The sequence below is a fragment of the Gadus chalcogrammus genome, chromosome 1 (genome assembly GCF_026213295.1).
Source record: "Gadus chalcogrammus isolate NIFS_2021 chromosome 1, NIFS_Gcha_1.0, whole genome shotgun sequence".
Lineage (NCBI taxonomy): Eukaryota > Metazoa > Chordata > Actinopteri > Gadiformes > Gadidae > Gadus > Gadus chalcogrammus.
This window is the reverse complement of record NC_079412.1, coordinates 20,885,424-20,912,923: the sequence shown is the minus strand read 5'-3', so window position 1 is coordinate 20,912,923 and position 27,500 is coordinate 20,885,424. Positions and strand designations below refer to the sequence as shown.

Below are 27,500 nucleotides of genomic sequence, written 5' to 3'. Positions count from 1 at the left end.
TTCACTCGCGGGAATCAGGCGCAACGTGATTCCCGGCCAAACGTTAGCGATTGGTTATGGCAGATCCAGAGTGGCACTGGGCAGATCCAATAGTTTTAAACTTCAACGGACACCCGCCTTCAAGTGAGTTAACGTTTGTCAATGGAGTAGGTCCAGAATCTCTGTGCAAATGAAGTGAAGTACGAGAGTCTGGTAGGACCAGGCTACCATTACTGGAGACTCAACTTCCTTTCCTCCTTTCGTTTCCTTACTGTAGGAACACACAGCTTCAAACCACCTCCACATGATACACTATAGGTAATCAGGCTATTGGTGAGCGGGTCTGACCCCCCAGCCATGAAGTCTGCGGTCCGATGCCCATTGCCCCCCTCACTGTCAGGCGCTTTGGATTAGTGTGACTGATTAAGGACTAATTAAACACTTTACATGACAGTGACACATCTAACAAGCAATGTAACAACCTGTCACATCTGGTACTTCAGCTGTAACAACGTCATGGATCGGGCTAACTCGCCACGACGTAAGGAGTAAACACTGCTGCATGTTGTTACATCGCTGATTGGACGACACCTACTTGTGTAATCACCCTGCCACAGGCCACTAATGCTCTGTGCCGTGCAAGATAAAGACTGAATACGGAGAAGTGAAGTCCAGGAGAGTGAGTCCAAGCTAAATAGTGAGAAGTAAAGTCCAGGAAGGTGAGTCCAAACTAATTAGTGAGTACGTCCAGGAGAGTGAGTTTAGACTGAATAGTGACTAGTGACGTCCAGGAGAGTGAGTTGAGCCTGAATAGTGACTAGTGACGTCCAGGAGAGTGAGTCCAAGCTAAATAGTGAAAAGTAAAGTCCAGGAGAGTGAGTTGAGGCTGAATAGCGAGTCCAGGAGTGAGAGGTGATACCGACCCAGGCCCCCAGCCACGATGAGTCGTCCTCCCAGACAACCGGCCACAAAGTCAGCCCTCTTCTCCCGCATCCTGGACCCCCTGGTGGGCTTCAGCCACACACCTGAGGAGAGGAGAGATGGGAGAGAGGAGAGAGGGAGGGGAGAGAGGGGGAGGAGAGGGGGAGGGGGGGAAGAGGAGGGACGTGAGGAGAGGGAGGAAGGAGGAGAGGAATTCGTAATAAGTTCATTGACATTGGATGCTCGTACCTTCGTCATGACTTGGAAGTGTCTCCGAAGAGGTACTTTATGGTTTTGTTTTAGAAACAGAGATCAAAGGGCATAGAGTACTACTACGTTGAAGATCACAGAGGACACACTGACTGTGTTGAGGAACCTTAGGAGGACAACAGCACACAGCTTGATGTAGACACCCCTTCACCGAAGCAGAACCAGAACAGACCTCATCTGGTCAGCCGGGGTGGACTCCGGGCCGAGGGGCCGGTCAAGATCTGAGCTATAGGATTGGTGTGTTCTCTGGACCAGGTTATGAACGGAGCTCTCTGATTGGTGTGTTCTCTGGACCAGGTTATGAACGGAGCTCTCTGATTGGTGTGTTCTCTGGACCAGGTGTTTGCAGATCAACAGGTGATGTACTATGACCCTAATCAAGACATTGATCCGCAGGTGTCCATACAAACTGCCAAGAGGCGTGAGTGAGTTCATCAATCTCTGCTCATAACTCCCTTATCTCTTCCCTCCCTTCTCCCCTATCCCACCTCATCAATGTATGCGTCTCTCCCTCTCCTCTCTCCCCCCTCTATCTCTCTCCTCCCTTCCTTCCTTCCGCTCTCATCCCTCCCTCCCACTCCTCTCTCCCCCTCCCTCTCACTCTCTCTCCCCCTCCCTCTCACTCTCTCTCCCTCCCTCTCTCCCATCCTCTCACCTTCGCACCCTTCAATATAACTCCCCCTCCCCCCCTCTTTCTCTTTCCTCCCTCTCTCTCTCTCTCCTCTCCCCCCCTCCTCTCCCTCCCTCTCTCCCCCCCCCTACCCTCCCTCTCTCTCTCTCTAAATGTTGTGACTAGACTCCATCCTGCACCACACCATGTTTCTATATTTGGGTCTCAACTACTGCGGCACCCTCCCTCCCCCCCCCCCAGCCCTCCCTCCCCAACCCCACTCTGGTGAAGTAAAGGACCTCACAGAGCCCATGTGGCCTGTGGGGGGGGGAGTCAACCAATTACAGGCTGAGTTCACCAACCGATCAACCAATGAAACGGCAGCCGACGACGTGTCTGTAGGGGCGGAGACGCCTCGCAGCTCCGAGCTCTCTGCCACGCTCTGCTGAGCCTCAGAGACCACATGGAGGCTGTATCCTGTCACCACGTCCACCCCGTCCCTCTGCGAGGCTTACATTTATATCATTTAAATAACCACTACTCATATTGTGTATGCAGACACATTTTCCCTTCAGCGACATTTTCTAATTATTTCTAAATCCTATTACGGTCCTGATGGAGTACAGTTTCTTATCTTATCTGACATGTTTATTCAAAATGAAGTCACTCACTCTTAGAGTCATCCAAATCAAACTAACCGGTACATTTATATAGATATTTTTAAATAACCTATTAGGAGATAGTGTTGGATAAGGTCGGAGCGAAAGTGTATTCTCCACGGCTGGGGAGGCAGAGCCGAGGAAAACAGACTTCCAAGCGTTATTCCGGCGACAGAAATCGGTGGTTCACGGTCTGTGCTGCCCGTACCAAACTGCACGCCACGGAACCACAGACAGGATTTAACAAGCCTTCAACCGCAAGATGTGTCCCAGACTGGAGCCTACGGGGCTTAGAGGAGAGGAGAGGAGGGGAGAGGGGAGGGGAGAGAGGGTAGGAGAGGAGAGGTGACGGGAGGAGAGAGTGACGAGGAGAGAGGAGGAGGCGAGGGGAGAGGGGAGGGGAGAGAGGGTAGGAGAGGAGAGGTGACGGGAGGAGAGGGGAGGAAGGAGGAGAGGAGGGGAGAGGAGAGGACTGGAGAGGGGAGGGGAGAGAGGGTAGGAGAGGTGACGGGAGGAGAGAGTGGAGAGGAGAAAGGAGGAGAGAGTGGAGAGGAGAGAGTAGAAAGGAGGAGAGGAGGGGAAAGGAGATGAGAGGAGAGGAGAGGAGATGAGAGGAGGGGAGAGGAGAGAGCGGAGAGGAGAGGAGAGGAGAGGAGAGGAGGAGAGCAGTGCCATTTACAGTCGGTGAGGGCAGGCAACAGGAGAGAAGGATAAAGTAGAGCAGAGGAGGGAAGGAGAAGGAGAGCACAGCTATTTACTGCTCTGTACACGAGTTAGAGAGGAGTCGAGAAGAGGCGAGGGGAGTCGAGAGGAGGAGAGTAGAGCCGAGAGGAGGAGAGAGGAGGAGAGTAGAGCCGAGAGGAGGCGAGAGGAGGAGAGAGGAGTCGAGAGGAGGAGAGAGGAGGAGAGTGGCAACTCTTTAAGCTGCTTGGAGCAGACACTGAGAAATAACTAATCATGCAAACAGCTGAGAATGTAGAAAAATAATCTGTGAATGAAATGTCTTACACTTAAACAGACTTCAACAGCCTGTTTCTCTCCCGTTCTGGAAATAAATGCTTGTCTGGGATCAGTCTTAGTGGAATAAATTCCCTCGCCAGGCTAACCCAGGAACGTTCCTCCATGGATTATTTTGAACGTGTGTGTGCATTTTGAATCTTTATTCCCCAACTAACTAACTAATTTACTGAAACTAAAGTAAACTAGAGAACCTAACCTGAACCCAAATAACCCAGACAGCCGTCCATACTTTGATCCACTCAGCGATGGGAGGGAGACACACACAGACCACCACACACACACTGGAATCATAAGCACTGTGTCCAGTAGATACACGTGCACGCACAAGACTCACACACACACACACACACACACACACACACACGCAAACGGCGGCGGGGCAGAGTTGAGTGACTGGGCGGGCGTCTGAGAGGCTCAGCTGAAGGAGCAGAGTGTGTTTATTTAAAGCCCACAATCAATTCTCCTTCTGCCCTCCTCTCCCCATTCTTTATGCCTCTCCTCTCCATCCCTCCTCTCCTCTCTCCTCTCTCTGCCCTGTTCCCGTCACTCAGGCTGTTAGTGTGTGTGTGTGTGTGTGTGGTTGCAGTTGATCGGGTGTACAGTTGTGTGTGTGTGTGTGTGTGTGTGTGTGTGTGTGTGTGTGTGTGTGTGTGTGTGTGTGTGTGTGTGTGTGTGTGTGTGTGTCCGTTTTTTCAGCCAGGGAATGCAAAAGCTTCCTGGTTAAATGCATGCATGCGATCAGCTGCATCAGACAACTACATACACACACGCTGGCGCACATGCACCAAACAAACAAACAAACAAACACACACAGGTGCACTGTGTAAATTGGCCAGGTGGCACATGCACAGTAACAATCTCTCTGGCCAGACTTCAGACCTCGTCTCCTGGTTTCAGACCTGGTAGAACCAGATAGAAACCAACGGCGCCATGACACACACACTCTCTCTCTCTCTCTCTCTCTCTCTCTCTCTCTCTCTCTCTCTCTCTCTCTCTCTCTCTCTCTCTCTCTCTCTCTCTCTCTCTCTCTCTCTCTCTCTCTCTCTCTCTCTCTCTCTCTCTCTCTCTCTCTCTCTCTCTCTCTCTCTCTCTCTCTCTCTCTCTCTCTCCCCCACCAGTTTGGCAGACATAGCACTAATGTGTGCTCAAAGTTATCAGCATTTTGAACACAGCTCTGATTCTTAAAAATAGGAAACCCATCTATACAGAGAACAGGAACTTAATTATGTAATTTTAAGTATTCCCAGGCAAAACAGATGTACCAACAAGCAGCGAAGAATACTTGTGAACGCACCCAAGCTGTTCAACAGAGAACCGTGTTCAACAAAGAGCAGGGATGTTCAACAGAGCTGTGTTCGACTGAGAGCCGTGTTCAACTGAGAGCAAGAGTGTTCAACAGAGCTGTGTTCGACAGAGAGCCGTGTTCTACAGGGCGCTCTTCTCTCTGATCTGCTCTGCTATTCGTTCTGCGCTCAGTGGAAATGATGTGTGCTTCTATGTTTTTTTCTGCTGCTTCAAAGACACCTCTTTCACACCTCAGAGGAACATTAAAGGTCTTCTGAACCTGAATGTAGAAGTTTGCGATTGAGGGGGAAAGTAACGGCATCAAACACCAACGATGAAAACATAAAGGTGGTGGGGTGTTCCATGTACCCCTAAAATAACGTAATAATAATAAATCGGGGGTGATTGTAATTATTGACAATGCTTTGAGGGCTAGGCATATTTTAAAAACTGTTAGATGACATTTAATGATTTCACTACGCCACACACACACACGCTAAGACCACCTCTTCTGAAAATAAACCCTGCATGGTGTTCTGGCCCCTGCCTCGTCTCTCTCTCTCTCTCTCTTTGTCTCTCTCTCACCCCTCACCCATTCTCTCTCTCTCTCTTCCGTCACAAGCTGAGCCAGCCACCACTGGCCCCCAAAGGCACAACTTCACCCAGAATATCAGGACAATGAGGGCGGTAGGGGGGTGGAGCGCGGGAGAGAGAGGGAGAGCGGGAGATAGAGGGCGAGGGAGAGGGAGAGGGAGGGAGAGTCAGGGAGGGAGGGAGAGGGGGAGAGGGAGGGAGGGAGGGATATTGGACGTTTCATTCTGAGAACACTGCTGTTTCTTGGCATCGGTTCGTCTCTCTGCTTCAGCTCAGCCGTTTGTTCTGAAAACATTTAGGCAGCGACCGCAGCAGCCACGCAGCAATGCTGATGCGCGGGTGGGGGTGACGGTGTTCTGATCAGCACCGCCACACGCTCCAGCTAGCTCCAACGCCAGAGCTCGAAGACATGGAAGAGCTGAGACAAAGACGGCAGACCCAATGAGCCCCTCTGATCAGAGACAACAAGGCAGTAAACCAGGCAGTGAACCAGACGGAAAGACAGGTGACAGGACTAATAATAACAACACAAGCAGGGGGACAAGCAGTAAACCAGGCAGTAAACCAGACAAAAGGACAGATGACAGGACTAATAATAGCACACGTGGGGAGACAGGCAGTAAACCAGGCAGTAAACCAGACAGATGATAGGATAAATAATAACACACATGGAGACAGACAGGCAGTAAACCATCTAGTAAACCAGGCAGAAAGACAAAGGACTAATCACAAGACACCAGTAGCCAGACAGGTAGGAAAACAGGTAGAGAGGAACAGGTAGACAGACAGGGACACAGGCTGCAGGAGCAGTAACGGCAGACAGGCAGGTAAGGCTGTGATGGACTGAGGCCGTATGGTGCGTTGGTACGGCAAAATCACACTGCAGAGATCTGAGACCATGTTTCAATCAGAACGCATACCGCACACACCTACACACACGCACACACACAACGAATAGGTCTCGGATATCGGAGTCTCGGATCAATGCCCTAATGCCCCATAGACGCTACACACACACTTTGGTGCAGGTGTGTGATAGCGGTTAGTGCAGGTGTGTGTGTGGCGTGCCTAATGGCCTGTTATGTTTGCCAGGATTCTAAGATCCCATCAGTTGGAGGGGAGAGGGGGACTCGCCCCACTACACTGACCCCTGGTCCCAGAGTAAGGAAGAAGGGGTAGACCCAGACTGACCCCTGAGTTTAACAACTTTTTTCCTCTCAATCGAGACTAAGGTCCAATTCCATTTCTACCCCCTACCCCTTCCCCTTATAACTCCCCCTTGTTTTGAAGGGGTAAGGGTAAGGGGTAAGGGGTAGAAATGGGATTGGGCCTTACTTCAGTAACAGTGATTAAATTCCATAGATTTCAATGTCGACGCTCAAATAATTTGAATGACCAAGTTTAAAACAAATAGATTTTTGGTTCACAGGCTCTTTAACTTCTAATCCAGTGGAAGGGGGGGGGGGGGGAAGGGGGTCTTCTGTTAGGGTTTCAGTTCGCAATAATATATACAACCACCTGATGCCTTCATTGATCCCCGAGATGAGGAGGTGGCAGAGCCCTGCTCTACGGCGGGAACGTAACAGCTGCTCAGGTGATTTACCACCAGCATTCCTCCAGGGGGAACCCTGTCTGAAGGTGATAAGAGCCTTCCAATCTCCTCTTAGCACCTGTGAGACCGTGTCTCTGAGTAGATGGACCGATAACATGACTTCTCTTGTGTATCCCCCTCGGAACAAGGATCCCCATGGCAACCATGATGGAGGTCCCTAGCAACCATGAAAGAGGTCCCTAGCAACCACGGTGGAGGTCCATAGCAACCATGATGGAGGTCGCTAGCAACCATGATGGAGATGCCTACTAATTGGCCAACAAGGATGTAGTTCCCTAGCAACCATGATGGAGGTCCCTAGCAACCATCTGGAGGTCCCTAACAACCACTATGGAGGTCCATAGCAACCATGATGGAGGTCCCTAGCAACCATGAGGGAGGTCCCTAGAAAACACGATGTAGGTCCCTGGCAGCCACGATGTAGGTCCCTAGCAGCCATGTCGGAGGTCCCTAGCAACCATGATGGAGGTCCCTAGTAACCAAGATGAGACCATTGTAGCTAAGTGGAGCTAAGGGAATTTTCCATCTGACCCCCTCTCTCGCTCTCATCTCCCCCCAACTCCTCCTCATCACCTGTTCTGTCATCTCTCCCCTTCTTCCCCTCTCTGGATCTCTTCCTCGCCTCCTCCTCTTGTCTCTCTCCAACTCCTCCTCTCCCCGTCCTCTCCCTTGTTATTCTCTCCAAAGCCCTCGTTTCCTTCTCCTCTCCCCCTCCTCTATTCATCTCTTTCTCTTCACTATATTCTTTTCCCTGCCCCTTCCCTCTCCTTCTCCTCCTCCTCCTCCTCCTCCCTCTCCGCCACCTCCTCCTCCTCCCTCTCCTCCTCCTCCTCCTCCTCCTCCTTCTCCTCCTCTCCTCCTCCTCCACCTCCTCCCCCCTCTCTCTCTCTGATCTCCAGTCCTCTCTCCTCCATTGTTGAGGCAGGTGTGACATTTAGCTGGAATAGATCTTCATTTGGACGAAAGTAGCGTGGTCATAAACAGATATACCAGCTCACATTGCCTGCTCTATCAGGCTCATTTAGACAAATATAAACTCCTCTTCATCCTCATCATGTGACCTCCGCTGGTCAACATTCACATACTTTTCTTAACTCAAGTAAATATAGTTATTTCGGCGAGATGGTGATGACCGACCCAGGCATGGTGTCAGTTTTTCAGAGTCTGAACGTGATGTTCCAATGAGAGGAGAAGACAAGAGCTGGGATTGAACTACTAGGAGGGAGGACATGAAGGTGGTAGAAAACACACAGACAGGAGAAGAAAGACAGGAGGAGCAGGAAGACAGACAGGAGAGACCGCAGGACAGGAAGAAAGAAAGGAGGTGAAGGAGGTGAAGCAGACAGACAGACAGACAGACAGACAGACAGACAGACAGACAGACAGACAGACAGACAGACAGACAGACAGACAGACAGACAGGCAGGCAGGCAGGCAGGAGCCTGTTCTTCAACATAATGGGGCAGAGACAAACAGGTCGTTTCAGAACCAGTGTTTCAGCAGCTCCAGACAGACAGAGACAACCTTCATGTGACAGGGTTAACTTCATGCATTACACCCAACCCTCTCAATCTCATATCTCTCCCTTCCCACCCCCTCTCCCCCTATCTCTCCCTCTCTGACTGGTGGACCTGGCTCAACAGCTCCATCTCATATCTCTCCCTCTCTCTCTCCTCCTCTCCCTTCCCTCTCTCTCCCATCCCCCTCTCTTACCAGTGGATCAGGTATATCTGTAACTCAGCCCGAGGACCTACAGAGGAGAGCAGCATCTGTGTTAAAAGGCCACATCCATCTTACTGTACACCTCCTTCTGTCACCTACCCATCTCTCTCTCTCTCTCTCTCTCTCTCTCTCTCTCTCTCTCTCTCTCTCTCTCTCTCTCTCTCTCTCTCTCTCTCTCTCTCTCTCTCTCTCTCTCTCTCTCTCTCTCTCTCTCTCTCTCTCTCTCTCTCTCTCTCTCTCTCGTGTGAATCATCAGCAGGATCCATGAGATGGAGGAGTGGGGAGGGGGGAGGGGGGCAACCACTTGTTAAATTACCGTGGCAACCAGCCGCCTGGGATGCAGAGCCCAGAGGACACGGTCCATCTCCATTACCACCAGCGAGTGTGTGTGTGGGTCTGCTTCAGTGAAGTGTGTGTGCGTCAGTGTCAGTGTCAATGAATTAGTATATGTATGTGTGTGTGTGTGTGTGTGTGTGTGTGTGTGTGTGTGTCTGCTTCAGAGATGTGTGTGAACGTGTGTGTGTGTGTGTGCCTGTCAATTAATACGTTTGTGTGTGTGTGTGTGTGTGTGTGTGTGGTGCGGTTGTGCGTGCACGTAAAGTAAACTGGAAAACAAATCTAAACATATATATAAGAGCCCATCTATATAATATATTCAGGTACTCTATAAAGGTGCTGTTTGACCTCATCAAAGGCTTCATGAACATGCTGCATATTCCCGGCATCACTATAAAGCTACACGTAGCAGTAATGACTGCATCAAGGGGACGTGATTACACTGATTAACACCCAGCCTGTCAACCGGCAAGGGCAGTGAACCGGGTTATTGTCGACATGTTACCTGTCAACGAATTATTGAAGGATAAAAACATAGGTAATGAATTAAGTCAAGGGTATGCTGTTCCGTACGGAGAACATGACTGGAAAAGGCTTCCATCAACTCCCGACCGCTTTAACAGGCTGTGAAACGGGTCCAGCCTCTTGTTTGATTATGTTACGCAAATTAGTTCATTTTGGGCCTGGTGCGGACTTTGGTGCGGTTCCCCGTCAGTAATGAGATGAGGAAGACAGACAGGAGGAGCGGGAGGCAGGAGAGACAGGAGGAGAGCAAGGAAGAAAGGATGAGAAGCAGACAGACAGACAGGCAGACAGAGAGACAGGCAGGCAGGCAGGCAGGCAGGCAGGCAGACAGACAGACAGAGAGACAGACAGACAGGCAGGCAGACAGACAGACAGGCAGGCAGGCAGGCAGGCAGACAGACAGACAGACAGACAGACAGACAGACAGACAGACGGACAGAGAGTCAGACAGACAGACAGACAGACAGACAGACAGACAGAGAGTCAGACAGACAGACAGACAGACAGACAGACAGACAGACAGACAGACAGACAGACAGACAGACAGACAGGCAGGCAGGCAGGCAGGCAGGCAGGCAGGCAGGCAGGCAGGCAGGCAGACAGACAGACAGACAGACAGACAGACAGACAGACAGACAGACAGACAGACAGACAGACGGACAGAGAGTCAGACAGACAGACAGACAGACAGACAGACAGACAGACAGACAGACAGACAGACAGACAGACAGACAGACAGACAGACAGACAGACAGACAGACAGACAGACAGACACAGACAGACAGGTTGCCTCAGAACCCACGGCCTGTGAAACAGCTCCCGCTTCTTGTTTAAAGACGCTACGCAAACGAGTTAATTGTGGGCCTGATGGTGACTCCGCTGCGGTTCGCCGTCGGCAACGACATCGGGAGGATCGCAGCGCGAGGGAGGAGGGAGAGGGGGGGGACCGCGGCTGACAGCGACAGCCACCCGACACGTTTCCCCGCGACGTGCTCTCACAAAGGCAGCGGATGCTTCCCATCAGATTACGGCCGGCTCCCGTCTGATCGGACCTGACAGCCGCACTCACGCCCACCAGACACCGCCCGCCTGCGGCCGCTCGTCTGCATGCAGAACACAATCACGTCTCGCTGCGAGCCGCCCGACCGCCCGCCACAGCGAGACGCCGTCAACACTGATCCCTCCTCTCAGACGCTCTCTAATCACACGCCCCAGCGCCCGGGCCGGGGTGAAGCGGCGGGATGCGGGGGGGGGGGGGAAACCGTCCTGAACGTGGCCTCGGGCTCGCGGGAGGATGGATGGGCTAGCGCGCGGCGGCGGCGGCGTGATTAGCATAACGCAGATGAGACGGAAATATTAAAGTGAGAGACCGCGGGCACATTGGGGGCGATAATGTGATGAGTCAACATGCAGCAGGGAAGGGGGGCTGTTTCGATGGATGGTTCTCCGGTTAACTCTAGGTGGAGGGACTTTGAGGACAGCGGAGGAACCGGTGGCAAAAGGACATCTGGAGCCAGAGGAGGTGAGAGGCAGGAAGTAGGAGGCAGACGGGAGGAAGTGGAGGGTTTTGCCGGGCCTTGTGGTGGTCAGGAGGGGTGGGGTGGAGAGAGAGGAGGAGAGGTCAGGACAGAGAAGAGGAGCCATTTACTTTATTTTATAACTAACTTTTATCTTTATTGTATATATACCGTTTTGTCTTAACTTTGACTATTTAGAATTATCTATTGTAAATATTACTTTTTTTATTATATATATAAATTTCGATTCCTCTATATTGTCTTGCACGCATTTTGGAATTGACAGCAAAGCTGACTTTGACCTTTTTCTGAGAGAGGGAATATGAACCAAGGAGAAGACGAGGAACTTAAAGAAAGTAAATGAATAGAGAAATAGAGAGAAAGAAGGAAAGAATGGAAGAAGGATAACCCCCATGGAATAAAACTATCTTAAAAAGAAACGAGGAAGATGAGGAGGATGAAGAGGCCGCCTCAAGGGTCTGGCGGTGAGGAAGGAGAGACAAAGAGAGAAAACATCTCTCTGGGTCTAATCTACCCTCCCTGACCCCACCCCACCTGGCACCGCCACAGTAGAAATCACACGCGCCTCTCCCCTTCACTCAACAACACTTAGGAAGAGAGCGAGCAAGATAGAGAGAGAGCGAGAGAGAGTGAGAGAGTGAGAGAGTGAGAGAGCGAGATAGAAAGAGAAAGAAAAAGGAGAGATAGAGAGCACCATTGCCAATTAAACTCACACCAAAACCAATCAGCTGCTGGTTAAAAGGTTCCTGGACAACAGAGTGGGCCTGGAGCTCCCAGACTCCCCTCACCTCTGCTGGCTCCTCCACCTCCAGCTTTGTCTTCTAGCCTGACTGATAAAGTGCCGACTGAATTAGCATAAGACACTAGCCTCATTTCTAATCCACTTTGTCTGACTATCCTCCTGTAACACACAAACACACACTCAAACACACACTCAAACATGCGCACACACTTGCATGCACGCAAGCATGCACTCACCCACACACCCAGGCAAATAAATTAACATAGACACACATTTCCTGTTCACAATGCACACAGATTAACTCTTAGGCCGGCACACACACACACACACACACACACACACACACACACACACACACACACACACACACACACACACACACACACACACACACACACACACACACACACACACACACACACACACACTTAATTTCCCACGCAGTACCATATCTGATTGGAGAGCATTTAAATGCAAATGGAATTGATTTCAACATGTTAGAGACAGAGAAAACGACAGATTACATTGGCCTAGCTCTATAGCTAAACCTTTCATTAGCCTAGCTCTTATATTAGCCAAACCTTTCATTAGCTTAGCTCTTACATTAGCCCAACCTTACATTAGCTTATCTCTTACATTAGCCCAACCTTACATTAGCATAGATCTAACATTAGCCTAGCTCTTACAATAGCCTAGTTGTTAGATTAGCCGTAGTAAAAATAAGTAAGAGCATTTCATGGATTTATCTGTACTAATTTTCAGTATATATTTTAAGGTTTGATCAGCTAGTATCGAGCGCTGCTTCAGTGGCATGTGAATCAGAGTTCCCCCACTAGAACACTAGTCTATGGACTAGTCTCTCTCTCTCTCTCTCTCTCTCTCTCTCTCTCTCTCTCTCTCTCTCTCTCTCTCTCTCTCATATAATTTTAATGTCGTCTGCAAAAGGATGTCTTTTCATTTGAGATCTTGTTGGAAGGTTGTAGTGGACGCTGACAGTGAAAGAGTGAAGATGCTCTTGAACGTGAGGGTACAGGTGTCAATAACAGCTGAGTGAAATTGAGATTTATTCTGCGGGGATGGTATCCAAAAATGAACCGTGAGTGGGCGGGGTCTATGTGCCCTCGTCATGACAACCACATGTAGCTAGCCATGTGCTACGTGCGTACCGCGAGCTGCCCACGGCTACGTGGGCAGCTGTGGGATGTTAACGTGTCTGTGGGATGCCTCTTTAAAACACAACATTTTCTAGGTCTCCATTGAACCATCTGTTCATCCATGAATTAGTCATTCCATCCCTCCTTCAACCGATCCCTCGATCAATAACCTGCAGGTAGACCCGCTCCTCATGCTAATCACCTGTATCTGGATTAACTTTCTGACGCAGTGTCCCCTCACGAAAACTTTAAACCATTTGTTCTTCCTGTAGGTTCCAGCCCCTGGAGACACTAGGAGGGAGGGGGTGGTCCCTCTCCTCTGATAAGGTGCACACAGGGGATAACGATCTCAGAGAGAGAGTGTGAGCATTGATCTCAACTCAACAAACACCCACGAGGGAGGCGCTCTGTAAGATCTCATTATAGGGCCGGGTCGTTAATACTGAACGGATACCATAGATCTGCAAGGTAGAACGCTTTATGGTCAGAGGCTGATGTGGTCCAGCAGTAGAGAGAGAGCGGAAACCAGATGAACAACCCCAGAGTTTGGAAATGGTATTTAGTGTAATCTTGTTTTAAACAAATCTACAAACGTTAACCTTGCTGAGCTGTATGTGATTATTTTGCTTAAAATACACAAATCAGTATAAAAATAGAATTTAATCTGAAACTCCGTATTCCAAAAATGGATGATGCAACGTACTGTAAAGACCATTTCCCCCCCACAATTTCTGTCGTGTGAAAACGACGAAAGCCAGGACCACACCGGGAGGGAAGGAGGAGGGGAGGGAGGGAGGGAGGGAGGGAGGGAGGGAGGGAGGGAGGGAGAGCGGGACGGGAGGTGGTCTACAATATTATATATAGTATGTATGTTTTTTTGTACGAAGTTTAGAACAAGACTTGTCTTTGGGCTATAGGACTTTTCAAGGAGTACGAGCCTAAGAATAGTTAACCTGGTCCAGAGTGTCAGTAGGCCTACCCTGGTCCAGAATGTCAGTAGGCCTACCCTGGTCCAGAATGTCAGTAGGCCTACCCTGATCCAGAGTGTCAGTAGGCCTACCCTGGTCCAGACCCTGGTCAGAGTGTAGAGCGTCAGTAGGCCTACCCTGGTCCAGACCCTGGTCAGAGAGTATTGTTTCAGTAGGCCTACCCTGGTCGTGTCTCTAGCGTGTCAGTAGGCCTAACCTGGTCCAGAGTGTCAGTAGGCCTACCCTGATCCAGAGTGTCAGTAGTCCTACCCTGGTCCAGACCCTGGTCAGAGTGTATTGTTTCAGTAGGCCTACCCTGGTCATGTGTGTCAGTAGGCCTACCCTGGTCTTGCCTGTAGCGTGTCAATAGCCTACCCTGGTCGGTCCGTAGCGTGTCAATAGGCCTACCCTGGTCGGTCCGTAGCGTGTCAATAGGCCTACCCTGGTCGTGTCTGTAGCGTTTCAGTAGGCCTACCCTGGTCCAGGTCGTACTCCTCGACGGTGCTCACGAAGTGGGGCCGGGAGTAGAAGTTGTGGGGCCCGGGCTGCTGCAGGCCCCCGAGGCTGAACAGGCTGCGCTCGGTGGAGGCGCAGCAGGAGAAGGCCCTCCGGCTGGGGATGCAATCGTAGCGCGTCCAGCTCCGGGTCTCCAGGTCCAGGGCCTCCAGGGCCGTCACCGGCAGCTTGCCCTGACGCCCGCCTGCAGGGGGCAAGAGGTCAGGGGTCAGTTGGTCAGGGGTCACGTCAGCCCTGCTGGTGTCTGATGGTCATCATCCATCTGACCTCATCGGTCTGGCTGTCTTTCATCCGTCTGTCTGGTTATAATCGGTCTGACCTCGTCTATCAGTCCGTCTGTCTGTCTTTCATACATCTGTCTGTTTGTCTATTATTGGTCTGACTCCTTCTATCTGTCCGTCTGTCTTTTATCCATCTATCTGTCTGTAAATCATCTATCTAACATCACTAATCTATCTCCATGTATTTCTCTGTTTCTCTATCTGTGTACTATTTATCTATCATCTCTCATCTATCTACACCTATCTACATGTATTTCCCTGTGTCCATCTATCATTTCTCATCTATCTTCATCTATTTACATGTATATCTCTATGTCTATCTGTGCATTATCTATCTTCCTATCCCTCATCTATCACTACATCCATCTAATCCCACATCATTCTCTATCAAACTAACAAACTTTATAAACCTACACACCATCTATCCATCGTACACCATGCAACGTTACATCAAGGTGTTTATTTCATATATTCGACCACGTCATAATGATAGACTCTGAACTTTGTTTTATCAAAGGTTTCTATGGTTACTAATGGCAGTATGGCGGTAGCGCGTCTGCGTGCGTCTGCTGAATAGAACTGAACCACTCGGGATGTTGGTTATTCAGGGTAAACCGAGCAGAACCAAACGATTCTGCCTGTTAGACCGCTACAGCAGTTAGCTCGGCAGAGGGGACTATCAGCAACGCCTCTAAAGTCTGCTGCCGTTCTGGAGGAAACACGCCTTTAAAGAGAAACAAATTCGATTATTAGTCTGCTATCATTCGAGAGAACCCATGCTTTAATAGTGAAACAGCCTTCAGAATTAGTTTGCTATCATTCTAGATGACAAACGCCTTTAAAGAGAAACAACGTCCAGAATTAGTCTGCTACTATTCTGTAGAAAACACGCCTTTATAGTGAAAAAACATCCAGAATTAATCTGTTACTATTCTAGAGGACCAACGCCTTTATAACGAAACAACTTCTAGAAGAAGTCTGCTATTATTCTGGAGTAAACACGCCTTTATAGAGAAACAGCTTCCAGAATTAGTCTGCTACTATTCTAGAGAAAACCTGCCTTTATAGTGAAATAGCTTCCAGAATTAGTCTGCTACTATTCTAGAGAAAACCTGCCTTTATAGTGAAATAGCTTCCAGAATTAGTCTGCTATCATTCTTGAAAACACACGCCTTTATAGAGAAACATCTTCCAGAATTCGTCCACTATCATTCGAGAGAGTACACACATTTATAGTGAATCATCTCCCAGTATAAGTCTGCCATCTTTCTGGCGAACACGCGCAGAACAACTTACAGAGGAAATACAAGGCTTTTATATCTGCAAACTGCAACTGGGCCCTTTGGGAAAACCTGTTTAGATGGAGGAGGAGGAGGAGGAGGAGGAGGAGGAGGAGGAGGAGGAGGAGGAGGAGGAGGAGGAGGAAGAGGAAGAGGAGGAGGATGGAAGAGAAGATGGATGATTAGGATAGTAATGGACCAGGGAGCCAGGAAAATAGGACACAAGCGAGTGAGCGAGAGATATGATGTAGGAAGGGAGCGATAAAGACTTGCATGAAAGAGGAAAGCAAACAGAGGGTGAGAGAGGAAGGACGATTAGAGGTAAAAAGGTTGTTTGTACGCACGTGATGTTCGGGGAATAGAGAGGAAATCAAAAGCATGAGAGAGCAGAGTGAAGGAACGAAGGAATCCAGAGTGTGGATGGAGAGGGAGGTTGTGGAGGAGGGAGGGTCAATTTGAGTGGGCAGGGGGTCAGAGAGAGAGAGAGAGAGAGAGAGAGAGAGAGAGAGAGAGAGAGAGAGAGAGAGAGAGAGAGAGAAAAAGAGACAGAGACAGAGAGAGAGAGAGAGAGAGAGAGAGAGAGAGAGAGAGAGAGAGAGAGAGAGAGAGAGAGAGAGAGAGAGAGAGAGAGAGAGAGAGAGAGAGAGAAAGAGCGAGAGCGGAATCAGAGATATAGGAATAAAGAGAGCCGATATAATCTGTAGAAAGAGAAAGCGTAGCAAGGGAGGAGAGAAAGGGGAGATAGTCAGTCAGAGTAGTCAGTGTGGGAAGAGCAGAAGTAGATAGTGACCAATCAGGTCGTCCGATTAGACATGTAACCCCCAACACACACTGACTGCTTTAGTTCCTATATACGCTGTAGTTAACAGGTGTAGTTATTGTTAACTGGTGAATATCCAGTGGATACTCCATCCAGTGCTCTCTTCCTCTCGCTGCTGTTGTTGTCAGTCCTGCGTTAATGAGAACGCAGAAGAAGAACTCAGACCATCCTGCTCTCCGAGGAGGACTGGAGACCGCCACCTCTGACCTCAACACACCAATCAGAGGACAGCTGGTATCCCAGGGCAACCACCGGCAGAGCTGGGGGTTCGGTGGGATGGGGATCCGAGTGGGGATCTGGTTGGTGGTTATGTTTGACCAATCAGAGACCTCGTTAGGCGTGAGAAGGCGGGGTCTGCCCGAAAACGATGATGGGGGGGGGGGGGGGATGCTATTTAAAGCAGAATGTTCCCTTCAGACAGCTGCAGGTCCCAGAGGAGTATTATGGGATGCCAGGGGGAAGTCTGCGTGGTGTTTACAGTGGAGGGGGACTTCTCCCAAGCAGGCAAGATCTGGCTGACAGGAACTACACACAGAGATGGACCGTAAACACAGAGGGAGAGGGAGAGGGAGGAGAGGGAGAGGGTGGAGAGAGAGGAAGAGAGACAGAAAGAAAGAAGAGAGAGAGAAAGACATTTCTCATCAAGATACGTGACATCCTGCAGTCCAAGCAGCCATGTTTACGTTTGGACTATGGAATACATTAATAACCACAAATGTGTGGTTGAGAGAGAGAGAGAGAGAGAGAGAGAGAGAGAGAGACAGAGACAGAGACAGAGACAGAGACAGAGAGAGAGAGACTGCAGTGACCTGCATCCCTGGCAGTAAACAAACTGCATGCTGTTTAACATCTGATTACACAGTTTCCAATCATTCATAGCATCTGGTAATTTAGTTTACAGCAATTTAGTTTTCTTAAGTGTGTGAATGTTTATGTGTGCATGTTAATGTGTGTGTGCACGTGCATGTGGCAGGGAGGGTTTGGGTGCATGTGTGTGTCCTTTTGTTTGCATGCGTGCGTTCGTTAATGTTACTGCATGTGCACGAATTTGGATTGAATCATTCTGTGCCTCGATTTGAATGCGTATTTTTTTGTTTTTGTGAGTGTGTGTGTGTGTTAGCGTGTGCATGTCTGCGTGTGTGTGCTTGTGTGTTTGTGCGTTTGTGTGCATATGTGCGTGTGTGCGTACATGCGTGTCTCCCCCCCCCCCCCCTACTAGAGGATCTGAATCCCAAAAGCCCATCAGGTGAAAGGTCGAGGGGAGAGATAATGGGTTCATTATAAATGTTATGATTCCGACAGTCTGTACTAACAGAGCTGACCTTCATCAGCTGGCCAGCGATGCCTCATCTCCCCAGAACCGGAGGGTTCACACGCCGCCACCACAGCTACGCTCTGTTTCTGCAGAATGAGAGACGCGTGTGCCTCAGCGTCTCCGTGTCCCTGCCGGTTTGGGGGCGGTGCGTTCCCCATCGTTTGTCTCCGTCAATTCCTCCTCTCCTGCGAGACGGAGACGCCGCAGCCACCGTCCTGAGAGAGAGCCTCAATCCATCCCTCTTCTGCTCGTCTGGGCTTCCTTCTGATCTCTCCATTTTGCTCTCCCGCATCTCTGTGTGATCTTTACCTCTCCTGGGAGCCCCTCCTCCTCTCGCTCCCCATCTCATTTTAACCTCCTCCATCTTTGTTTCATTTTACCTTCGCCGTCTTCCCCCTCCCTCTGTCGGCTTCATTCAGACCGCCCCCACCTCTCCTTCCTCTCCCTCTCCAATCTAAACGTCTCCATCGTTCAGTCCTCCATCTCTATTTCAGATCCAGCAGACATGGTGAGCGAGCAAGAGGTCAAAGGCCACGCGACTACAACTCCCATGATGCCGTGTGGAGAAGGCACACATAAAGGTCAAGTTTAAGTGATGGCTCCCGCTGTATAGATTGAGCTCCAGCAGCAGGGGCAGCCCCAGGGCCAGGGGGCCGGGGCAACACTTTAGGGGGGCCCCCAACCCCCACTAGCTAAATCCATATTTTGACTTTAGGAACTCATGATTTTCAAGTTTAAATGTTTTCAGAGGCAGCACTTGAAGACGCCCCCACAGATTTAGTCTTGAAAAATGTAACAAGACGAGAAAACAAAGAGAGTGGATTAAAACGGGGGGTAAGGAGATGGAAAGTGATAATGAATAACTGTTACTGTGAGTGGTTTTTGAAAACAATGTTTACAAAGTGCTTTAAGGGGCCCAATAAACCCAATAACTTAAAACTTGAAATGAAAATGGACGTAATTGAAACATGAGGAATGAATCCAGCTGGCTCCCTTACCGAGGACGTAGATCTTGTTCCCGCGGAGGAAGGGGGTGGCTCCGTAGCGGGGGGTGGGCATGGAGGTCAGGGGCAGCCACTGGTCCTTCTCCGCCTCGTAGACCCTCACCAGGGCCTGGGGGGCCGTGTCCGTACCCATACCCCCCAGGGCGTACACCCGGCCATCTGCAGGGGACAGAGAAGGAGGAATCGGTGAGATAACAGTTTTATCTTGACCGTGTGGGAGGGAAAGGCTGAGAGAAAGGGGGAGAGGGAGGGAGAGCGACCGAGAGAGGGGGAGACATGGGGAGAGAGAGAGGAAGGGAGAGGTTTTTTTTCTGTGGTTTGTATCTTTAAAATCTCCATTTCTTTTGCGGTTTGCTGCAGACTCACAATGCGAAACACAAAACACAAACAGGTGATGCATCCCTGGAAAAGTGACGAATGAAGCGTTTGTTTTTCCATCTGACGTCCAGTGTTATGGAACCCGTTAGAATTATGGTACCGCAGCTCAGATAAGATGCACTTTATTAATCCCACACGGGACGTTGGGTTGTCAGAACAGTGAGACACAGAGATAGCACAGGAGTGCTGAGACGATGGATGTGGTCCAAACTTCCTCCAAAGTCACATTGAGCTTCCCCTAACCAGCCATAAAAGTGTCTCCACACCCAGTATCTGGGTCTGGTCCTCTGGATCCTCTGGGTCCACTCAGACCCAGGACCAGGACCAGGACCAGGACCAGGAACAGGACCAGGGCCAGGACCAGGGCCAGGACCAGGACCAGGGCCAGGACCAGGGCCAGGACCAGGGCCAGGACCAGGGCCAGGACCAGGGCCAGGACCAGGGGGGTCCCTTCTGTACCCTGATGGTTCTCGGTCCAAACATGATCACATGATCACTGCACACACCCCCCTCCCACCACCACCACCTCAAGGACACACCCCCACCACAGACACGCCCTATCACCAAATTGACACGCCCCTACCACCACAAGGACCCCCCCACTACCAATACAACATTATACTGCAGTACTGTCATACAACATTATTACGCAGTAATGTAATACAGCATTATACTGCAGTACTGTAATACAGCATTATTACGCAGTAATGTAATACAGCATTATACTGCAGTACTGTAATACAGCATTATTACCCAGTAATGTAATACAGCATTATACTGCAGTACTGTAATACAACATTATTACGCAGTAATGTAATACAGCATTATACTGCAGTACTGTAATCCAACATTATTACGCAGTGCTGTAATACAGCATTATACTGCAGTACTGTAATACAACATTATTACGCAGTAATGTAATACAGCATTATACTGCAGTACTGTAATACAACATTATTACGCAGTAATGTAATACAGCATTATACTGCAGTACTGTAATACAACATTATTACGCAGTAATGTAATTCAGCATTACTGCAGAGAAAGGAGAGAGGAGAAGGATAGAAGGAAAGATGAGAGGAGTAGAGGAGAGGAGAGGAAAGGAGAGGAGAGGAGATGAGAGGAGAGGAGATGAGAGGAGAGGAGATGAGAGGAGAGGAGAGAAGAGAGAGGGGAGGAAGGTGACAAGGAGGGCAGGATATGGGAGGCGGGAGAGGGAGGATGGGATTATGGATTAACTGGCCATTAGCACCTTTTTGTTGGTTTAATGGGATGTTGAGATACTTGAGGGAGAGCGGGAGAGCGAGAGAGCGCGAGAGAAAGAGAAAATGACAGAGAGAAAGAGGCTTCTTAATACAGCGGACGTCATGATGGTGTGAAGTAAAATGGGATCTGTAGAGAGAGGAAGTGTCTGTCACTCAACCAGTGTGTGTGTGTGTGCATGTGCGTATGCGTGTGTGTGTGTGTGTGTGTGTGTGACACCAGGGCTGAAGGGGTGGTGTCCCTTGGCCCGGACTTCAATCCCATCATTGTGTCTCTAATTAAAGAAGCTGCCCAATCGCCCTGGGAGACGCCATGGCAACCAGAACACATCCCATAATTAGAACAGCTTGCCTGCTCGGTGTGTGTGCCGGTTTTAACAAATCCATAAAGTGGGATTCAGGATATCACCATCATGAGTCCATGAGTCCATCTGATTGGCTACTTCATGCCACAGGTGTGTGGCACCTGTGGGTTTAAAGGTACAGGCTCGCCCGCAGGCTCGGCTCCAGCTGGGGAACCCAGTGGAGAGGTTCTGGGTTCGATGCCCGGTGTTTGCAGCCTCCCCTGTAGGCAGCACTGAGCCAGATGCCCCTTTATATTATGCATCTCTGTTCCCGGTGAATCGTGCAGGAGGAAAACGACCCGATCAATGACGTTTACATTAACATTAAGGGCGTTTAGCAGACGCTTTTATGCAAAAGTACATTTGTCAGAAGAAAGAGAAACAACAATATATATCACCATCGGTACAGTAAGGATGCTCATAGAACCTAGTCCCAAGCACTGACAATCGCTAGGTTAACCGATTCCCCGTACACAACAAAGATAGCTAGGTTAGGACTGATAATGACTGGTACCCGGTACTGGACCAGTGTCACTGTCGTTCTGCTCCTCGCTGCCCTGGCCCTGGAGCCTGGGGCCACAAAGATGCTAGTTCCAGTTCTGTCACCGCACGTTCTCTTTCATCTTCGGTGAAAAAGCGGTGAGACAAAACGTCAGTCGAACGAAGCTTTGATCCTCCCACACTCCCCCTGATCTAGTCAGCCTCTCCCCCTCCCTCTCTACATACCCGTCTCACCCACTCCCTCCCTCTCTCTCTCCCTCTGCCATCCCCTCTCGCCCAGTCTCTCTCTCTCTCCCTCTGCCATCCCCTCTCGCCCAGTCTCTCTCTCTCTCCCTCTGCAAACCTCTCTCTCTCTCTCTCTCTCTCTCTCTCTCTCTCTCTCTCTCTCTCTCTCTCTCTCTCTCTCTCTCTCTCTCTCTCTCTCTCTCTCTCTCTCTCTCTCTCTCTCTCTCTCTCTCTCTCTCTCTCTCTCTCTCTCTCTCTCTCTCTCTCTCTCTCTCTCTCCTCTCCTTTCATTCTCATCACTTTGACTCTTCCCCTTTTCTTCCCGTCCACTTCGGCTGATACCACCTTCTCCTCCTCACCTCCCCCCTCACTTCCTCCCTCCCTTTCTTTAAAACGTCTTCCTGTTGCATACAGACCAACAAGAGAGACAGATATATAAACAGACAGACGGGCCGATAAACAGACACAGGCAGACAGGCAGATAAACAGAAAGACAAGACAGACAGACAGACAAACAGACAGACACACACACACGCATCCTTGTGTTTATGAGTGTAATTTAGCGCTCCGTTTAATAACACCAGACAGCTCATGATCTCCACAAGGTGCCCGAGCGAACAAAACCAATACCACTGAACGCTGGATGGCTGTCCCTGGAAACGCTTTGTATTAAATAAGAACCACTAATATTCTGTACAGCATTGTTCTCCCCGAAGCCTCAACACACAGTTCTAGCTAATCTCCTCCCAGCCTGCAGAACCACAGGGAAGGTGGAGGAACATCCACCCTTAAGTCCCAGAGTGTCCCTGTGACGGCCGAATGGAGTTCACGGTGTGGAGGCGATAGATCATTAAAGAGCACGGAGAATTTAGGGAGCCGCTGTGATTGGCTGAGCCCCGTCCAGGCCGGGTAAACACGGCAGAGAGGAGGATTATGGGGGTTATCCCGGGCGCGTGATGAGAGCAAAGTTAAACAGAAAGCACCAGTATATAATAAGGGATGTAAGCAGAGGGGAGTTTAATAAATAGAGAGCTAGAGAGAGAGAGCAAGAGAGCGCGAGATAGAGAGCGAGAGAGAGAGAGAGAGAGGGACAGAGAGAGTTGGTGAGGGAAGGAGAGATAGAAGGAGAGAAGGAGACCGAGGGTAAAACAATCGAACAACATCTTAAAGTGAGAAAAACACATGAAGGTGAGGAGGAGGAGAGGAGGAGAGAGGAGAAGGGATATGGAGGACCAGAGACCACCCTGAGGCCACCACAATGCCTCACACCACTCCGTAATGAATCTCCTTGTAAAGGAAGACTAACATTCATATTTGAATGGAGTCAGGACAGCCCAGGGTGTTGGATTCCCTGCCAAAACGTTCGGGGTTCAGACCCCAAGGTCCGGTCCTGCAGGCAGCCGAGAGCAAGAGGACTCACCCTCCGTCACTTTGGATAAAGCTTCAGCTTAATGACTAAATAGTAAGATGGAAATAATGGATGAGGCGACATTTGTAGGTGGCTTTGAGCACTCGCCCCTAGGATCCCAAAATTCGTCCTGCGAAATATCAAGGTACCAACACTCATCTGAGTCCCTAGAGCTAGCAGACAGAAGGTGCCTTGCTCAGAGACCCCGGGCAGGCCAGTGGGGAACCTTCTGTACCTCCTTGGCTGCAGTTGGCCCGTAACCACGACCACGGAACCATCGGCCCGGACTTGATGAATGTTTCTTGATGGATGGACAGAGGGGGGGGGGGGACATTTATAGAGCTCTGCGCTCTGGAACCCTGAGGACCCATGGTGGTTGATCAATGCAGCCCCCCTGCTGGGAGCAGCATCCTCCGATACACAGCCCACACACACACACACACACACACACACACACACACACACACACACACACACACACACACACACACACACACACACACACACACACACACACACACACACACACACACACACACACACACGGGTCAAAACAATCAGGATTCCCTACCTGGTGAGTCCTGGTGGCGATCGATATTCCTGTCAAAACCTGTTTCTGACGTAACTAAGGAAGGGAAGCGATCAGTGTGCATTTGCTCACATTGAAGAGCCCGGCAGGACTGAGAAGACCTGTCTTTGTACTGTACAACCCCTGCCTGCTCCTTAAGGACCTGTCTCGGTACTCTCCAACCCCTACCTGCTCCTTAAGGACATGGATCTGGAGAGTGTGAAGAATTACGTAGTCATAAGTGAACAATCCTCTCTCTCTCTCTCTCTCTCTCTCTCTCTCTCTCTCTCTCTCTCTCTCTCTCTCGTCTCTCTCTCTCTCCTCTCTCTCTCTCTCTCTCTCTCTCTCTCTCTCTCTCTCTCTCTCTCTCTCTATGTCTCTCTCTCTATGGGTCTCTATGTCTCTCTCTCTATGGGTCTCTATGTCTCTCTCTCTATGGGTCTCTATGTCTCTCTCTCTATGGGTCTCTATGTCTCTCTCTCACACACACACACACACACACACACACACACACACACACACACACACACACACACACACACACACACACACACACACACACACACACACACACACACACACACACACACAGGCCAACACCCCCCAACCCCTCCCACACACACATAATGGAAGAGGAAGCGGCCCTCGTGAATACTTTAATGTGGGTCTGTTTGATCGGCGACCATTTGATGTTTGGGTATGGGCCGCTGAACGTCAGTGGCTCTGCAGTGTCTCTGCTCTGAACAACAGGAAGTGGGCCGCAAGAGCCGGTGAAGTGTGTCTGCTGTTGGAGCGTACACTGGGGGCTAAACGGAACATGGTTCTAGGTTCTCCAGCGTGCTGATTCGTCCTTCACCGACCCCTCCTTCCACGTTCACAAACAAACCACTTTATTATTCACAGGGAAACTGCTTCGGTTACCACTCTATTATATTCGGCTGTATTCTCTCTCCCTTTCCTTCACACTGCGTCCATCTCTCTCTCCTTCCCTCTCCCCAGTTCTCTCTCTCACACCCTTCCTTCTGCTCTCTCCCTTCCACTGTCCTGGCTCTCTCCTCCTCACTGTCTCTCACCACCTCTCCCTCCCTCTCGCCCACCAGCATGTCTCCATCTCTCCCACCAACTTCTCTCCCTCATTCTCTCCCTTCCTCTCTCCCACCACCTCTCCCTTCCTCTCTCCCAACAACTCTCCCTTCCTCTCTCCCACCACCTCTCCCTTCCTCTCTCCCTCATTCTCTCCCTTCCTCTCTCCCACCACCTCTCCCTTCTTTTCACCCTCTCTCCCACCACTTCTCTCCCTCTCCACCTCCTCTCCTCCTCTCCCTTCCTCTCTCCCACCTCCTCTCCCTCTCCCAGTCCCTCTCCCTCATCCTATCCTCTCTCTCTGTCGTCTGTAGACAGAACACACAGATGCCGCCACACTGAACAGAGCCGGGCTCCCTGATTCACAGGCACTCTCAGAGTCTGTTATCGGTTCTGCAGTCGGCATCACAGCAGGATTAGTGGCAGAGGTTTCACAGAAGTCACCGGCTTGCCTGGCGGTGACCTTGACACCGGCGGTGACCTTGACACCGCCCATGACCCCTAATCCTCTGACACAGCCATGACCTCAAGTTGCGGTCATCTGCCGAAAGGCGCCTGAATTATAGATGCAGTTTATTTTACCCGATACATTTTTCATAGCTGGATCTGCGTGGGCGGATCAAACAGGCCAACGGAGTTACAGAGTTACAGAGTTCAATTCCAACGTGAAAGAATTCCACATCAACATTGAATCACAGCGACGAATGTTTTGCTATACATGCGGTCGACATGATGTATGAAGTGGAGGCAGAGAAGAGAAACCACCACACAGGTCTGGTACTGAAACACTCAGAACTTTTGACAAATGGAACAAGAAGAAGTAGACATTCGAAGGATGGCAATCAGGAAGAAATTAAAGAAACGTGAAATAGAGTTCAGCTTTGAGTGTAGTCGGGTGAATCACTGGCAATCACAATGCCAAACGTTTTCTTTCAAAGGGTACTCAAAACATCCACGTTTAGTCGGTTTCTAATGGCTTTTATGCTAATGCTCATCATAATTAACTGGAGCATCGTCATTCACCAACACAAAAACAGGTTTTCATTGAAACGCTCCAATGAGTGAGATAAAGGACAAGCCTCAGTCTGGCATTAATTAGTCCAAACCAGAGAGGCTTCCCGCCTGTGACCTTTTCAGATTCCCTCTCTTCTTCACTTAACGTCACGTTTCCTCTAAACCCCCCCGGCTCCCCAACGCAGAGGCCTTTGTCTTTGGTTTCACCAATTCTAGCTGCAGAGTGGCATTCAGAGGTCCTGGGAGACAGAATCGAGTCGCTTGCAGCTGGGTGCTAATAAGAACAGAGAGCGCTGAGAGCTGAATAGCAGAGGAGACGTCTTTCAGCGGACGACGACGTCTCGGGCTGAATAATCGGTCCGTCCCAGACCCCGTCATTATCCCCCCACGCTGTCACGAGATAAACCGAAAGTGAAACTAAATGAAAGGGGACGAGGGCGACGGCTCGATGTACGCGCCTCGAGGATCGCTGCTCGCGTTCAGTTATTCAGAGTGTGAGTTTGATGGGTTAGCTTGGTGATTCTGCTCTGGTCGCTGCAGGTCTGTCCTAGCAGGTTCATCAGCCGATCCTCCTGAGGACACAAGGCCAGTCAGGAACCCAACGTGAAATCCCCAAAGTACCCGAGAGCTCCTTCAATGGGGAGAAAATGTAGTGCCAGTGCACTGGAATATCTCGACCAAGATCTAACATCTAAGTGAGATCACGAAATAAGGTCCAAATTCACTAGACACCATGTACACTGTACAATGAGGGAGGTTTCAACTCAGAGCTCTTAACTGGGACTGAAGCACCCTAGACACCATTGTTCGTTTCTTTCATGTGAGATCACTCGACTCTCAAATGCCACCGAGACACAATCAACAAAAGGTTGAGGTTGGCTCCAGAATATACCCTTTTCCTTGAAGAGCTACAGCACAAAAGCTGCAACATCTTAATATATTCAAGCAAGAAAACTCCAGCGAGGCATTTCTATAACAGGAGGAAAGTCGTCAGCAGCTCCTACTTAACATAAGATGATTTCATTCTTGCATTACCACACAACACAACATGATTTAGGTTTAATGTTATTAGTATTAGTTAGTTTTTTGCGCGATGTCATTTCGGCTTGAAAATAGATCCCACTCGATCTCGGGTGAAATAATTAGGAGCTAATTCTAGATTCAAGTGTTGCTATGCAACGGCGAACACCCAGTTTATGAATGTGTGGAACACTGAGCACCACCCGTTTGGAAGTGGTGTCGCCAAGACGATGACTAATGGAGAACTGAGAGCAGGGGGAGCACTAAAAGATCATTATGGAATTATCATACAGTGATTGCATTAATATATTTCACTTTTTTCCATTGAGTTGAAAAACGGACCATTACTTTTTAAGGGTCCACCTATCAGAAGGGAAAAGTCCCACTTTCAGCCCATTTCTACAGAGGACGCCATCGCTTGAACAAATCCGATCCTCTCCAAATTACCGAGCACTTCAGTAGCTTCTATAAATCAAACAAGTGGGAATCTCCAAAAATACCCACCTGACGTGAGAGATGGTGAAATATTGGGTCGTTCTCATCTCAA

General features: G+C 49.8%; 1 protein-coding gene across 1 annotated transcript in view; it reads right to left on the bottom strand.

Annotated features, from left to right (window-relative positions):
* klhdc8b (kelch domain containing 8B) overlaps positions 1 to 25,415 on the bottom strand; it is a 33,383-nt gene extending 7,968 nt beyond the window's left edge. The window contains exons 1-5 of the mRNA XM_056590453.1: positions 25,372 to 25,415; positions 21,649 to 21,704; positions 19,145 to 19,309; positions 14,410 to 14,634; positions 903 to 1,004 (exon numbers count right to left, since the gene is read on the bottom strand). Coding sequence (XP_056446428.1) covers positions 903 to 1,004; positions 14,410 to 14,634; positions 19,145 to 19,309; positions 21,649 to 21,704; positions 25,372 to 25,415 — 592 coding nt within the window. The remainder of the gene's footprint in view (positions 1 to 902; positions 1,005 to 14,409; positions 14,635 to 19,144; positions 19,310 to 21,648; positions 21,705 to 25,371) is intronic.
* Between the last annotated feature and the right edge of the window lie 2,085 nt (positions 25,416 to 27,500).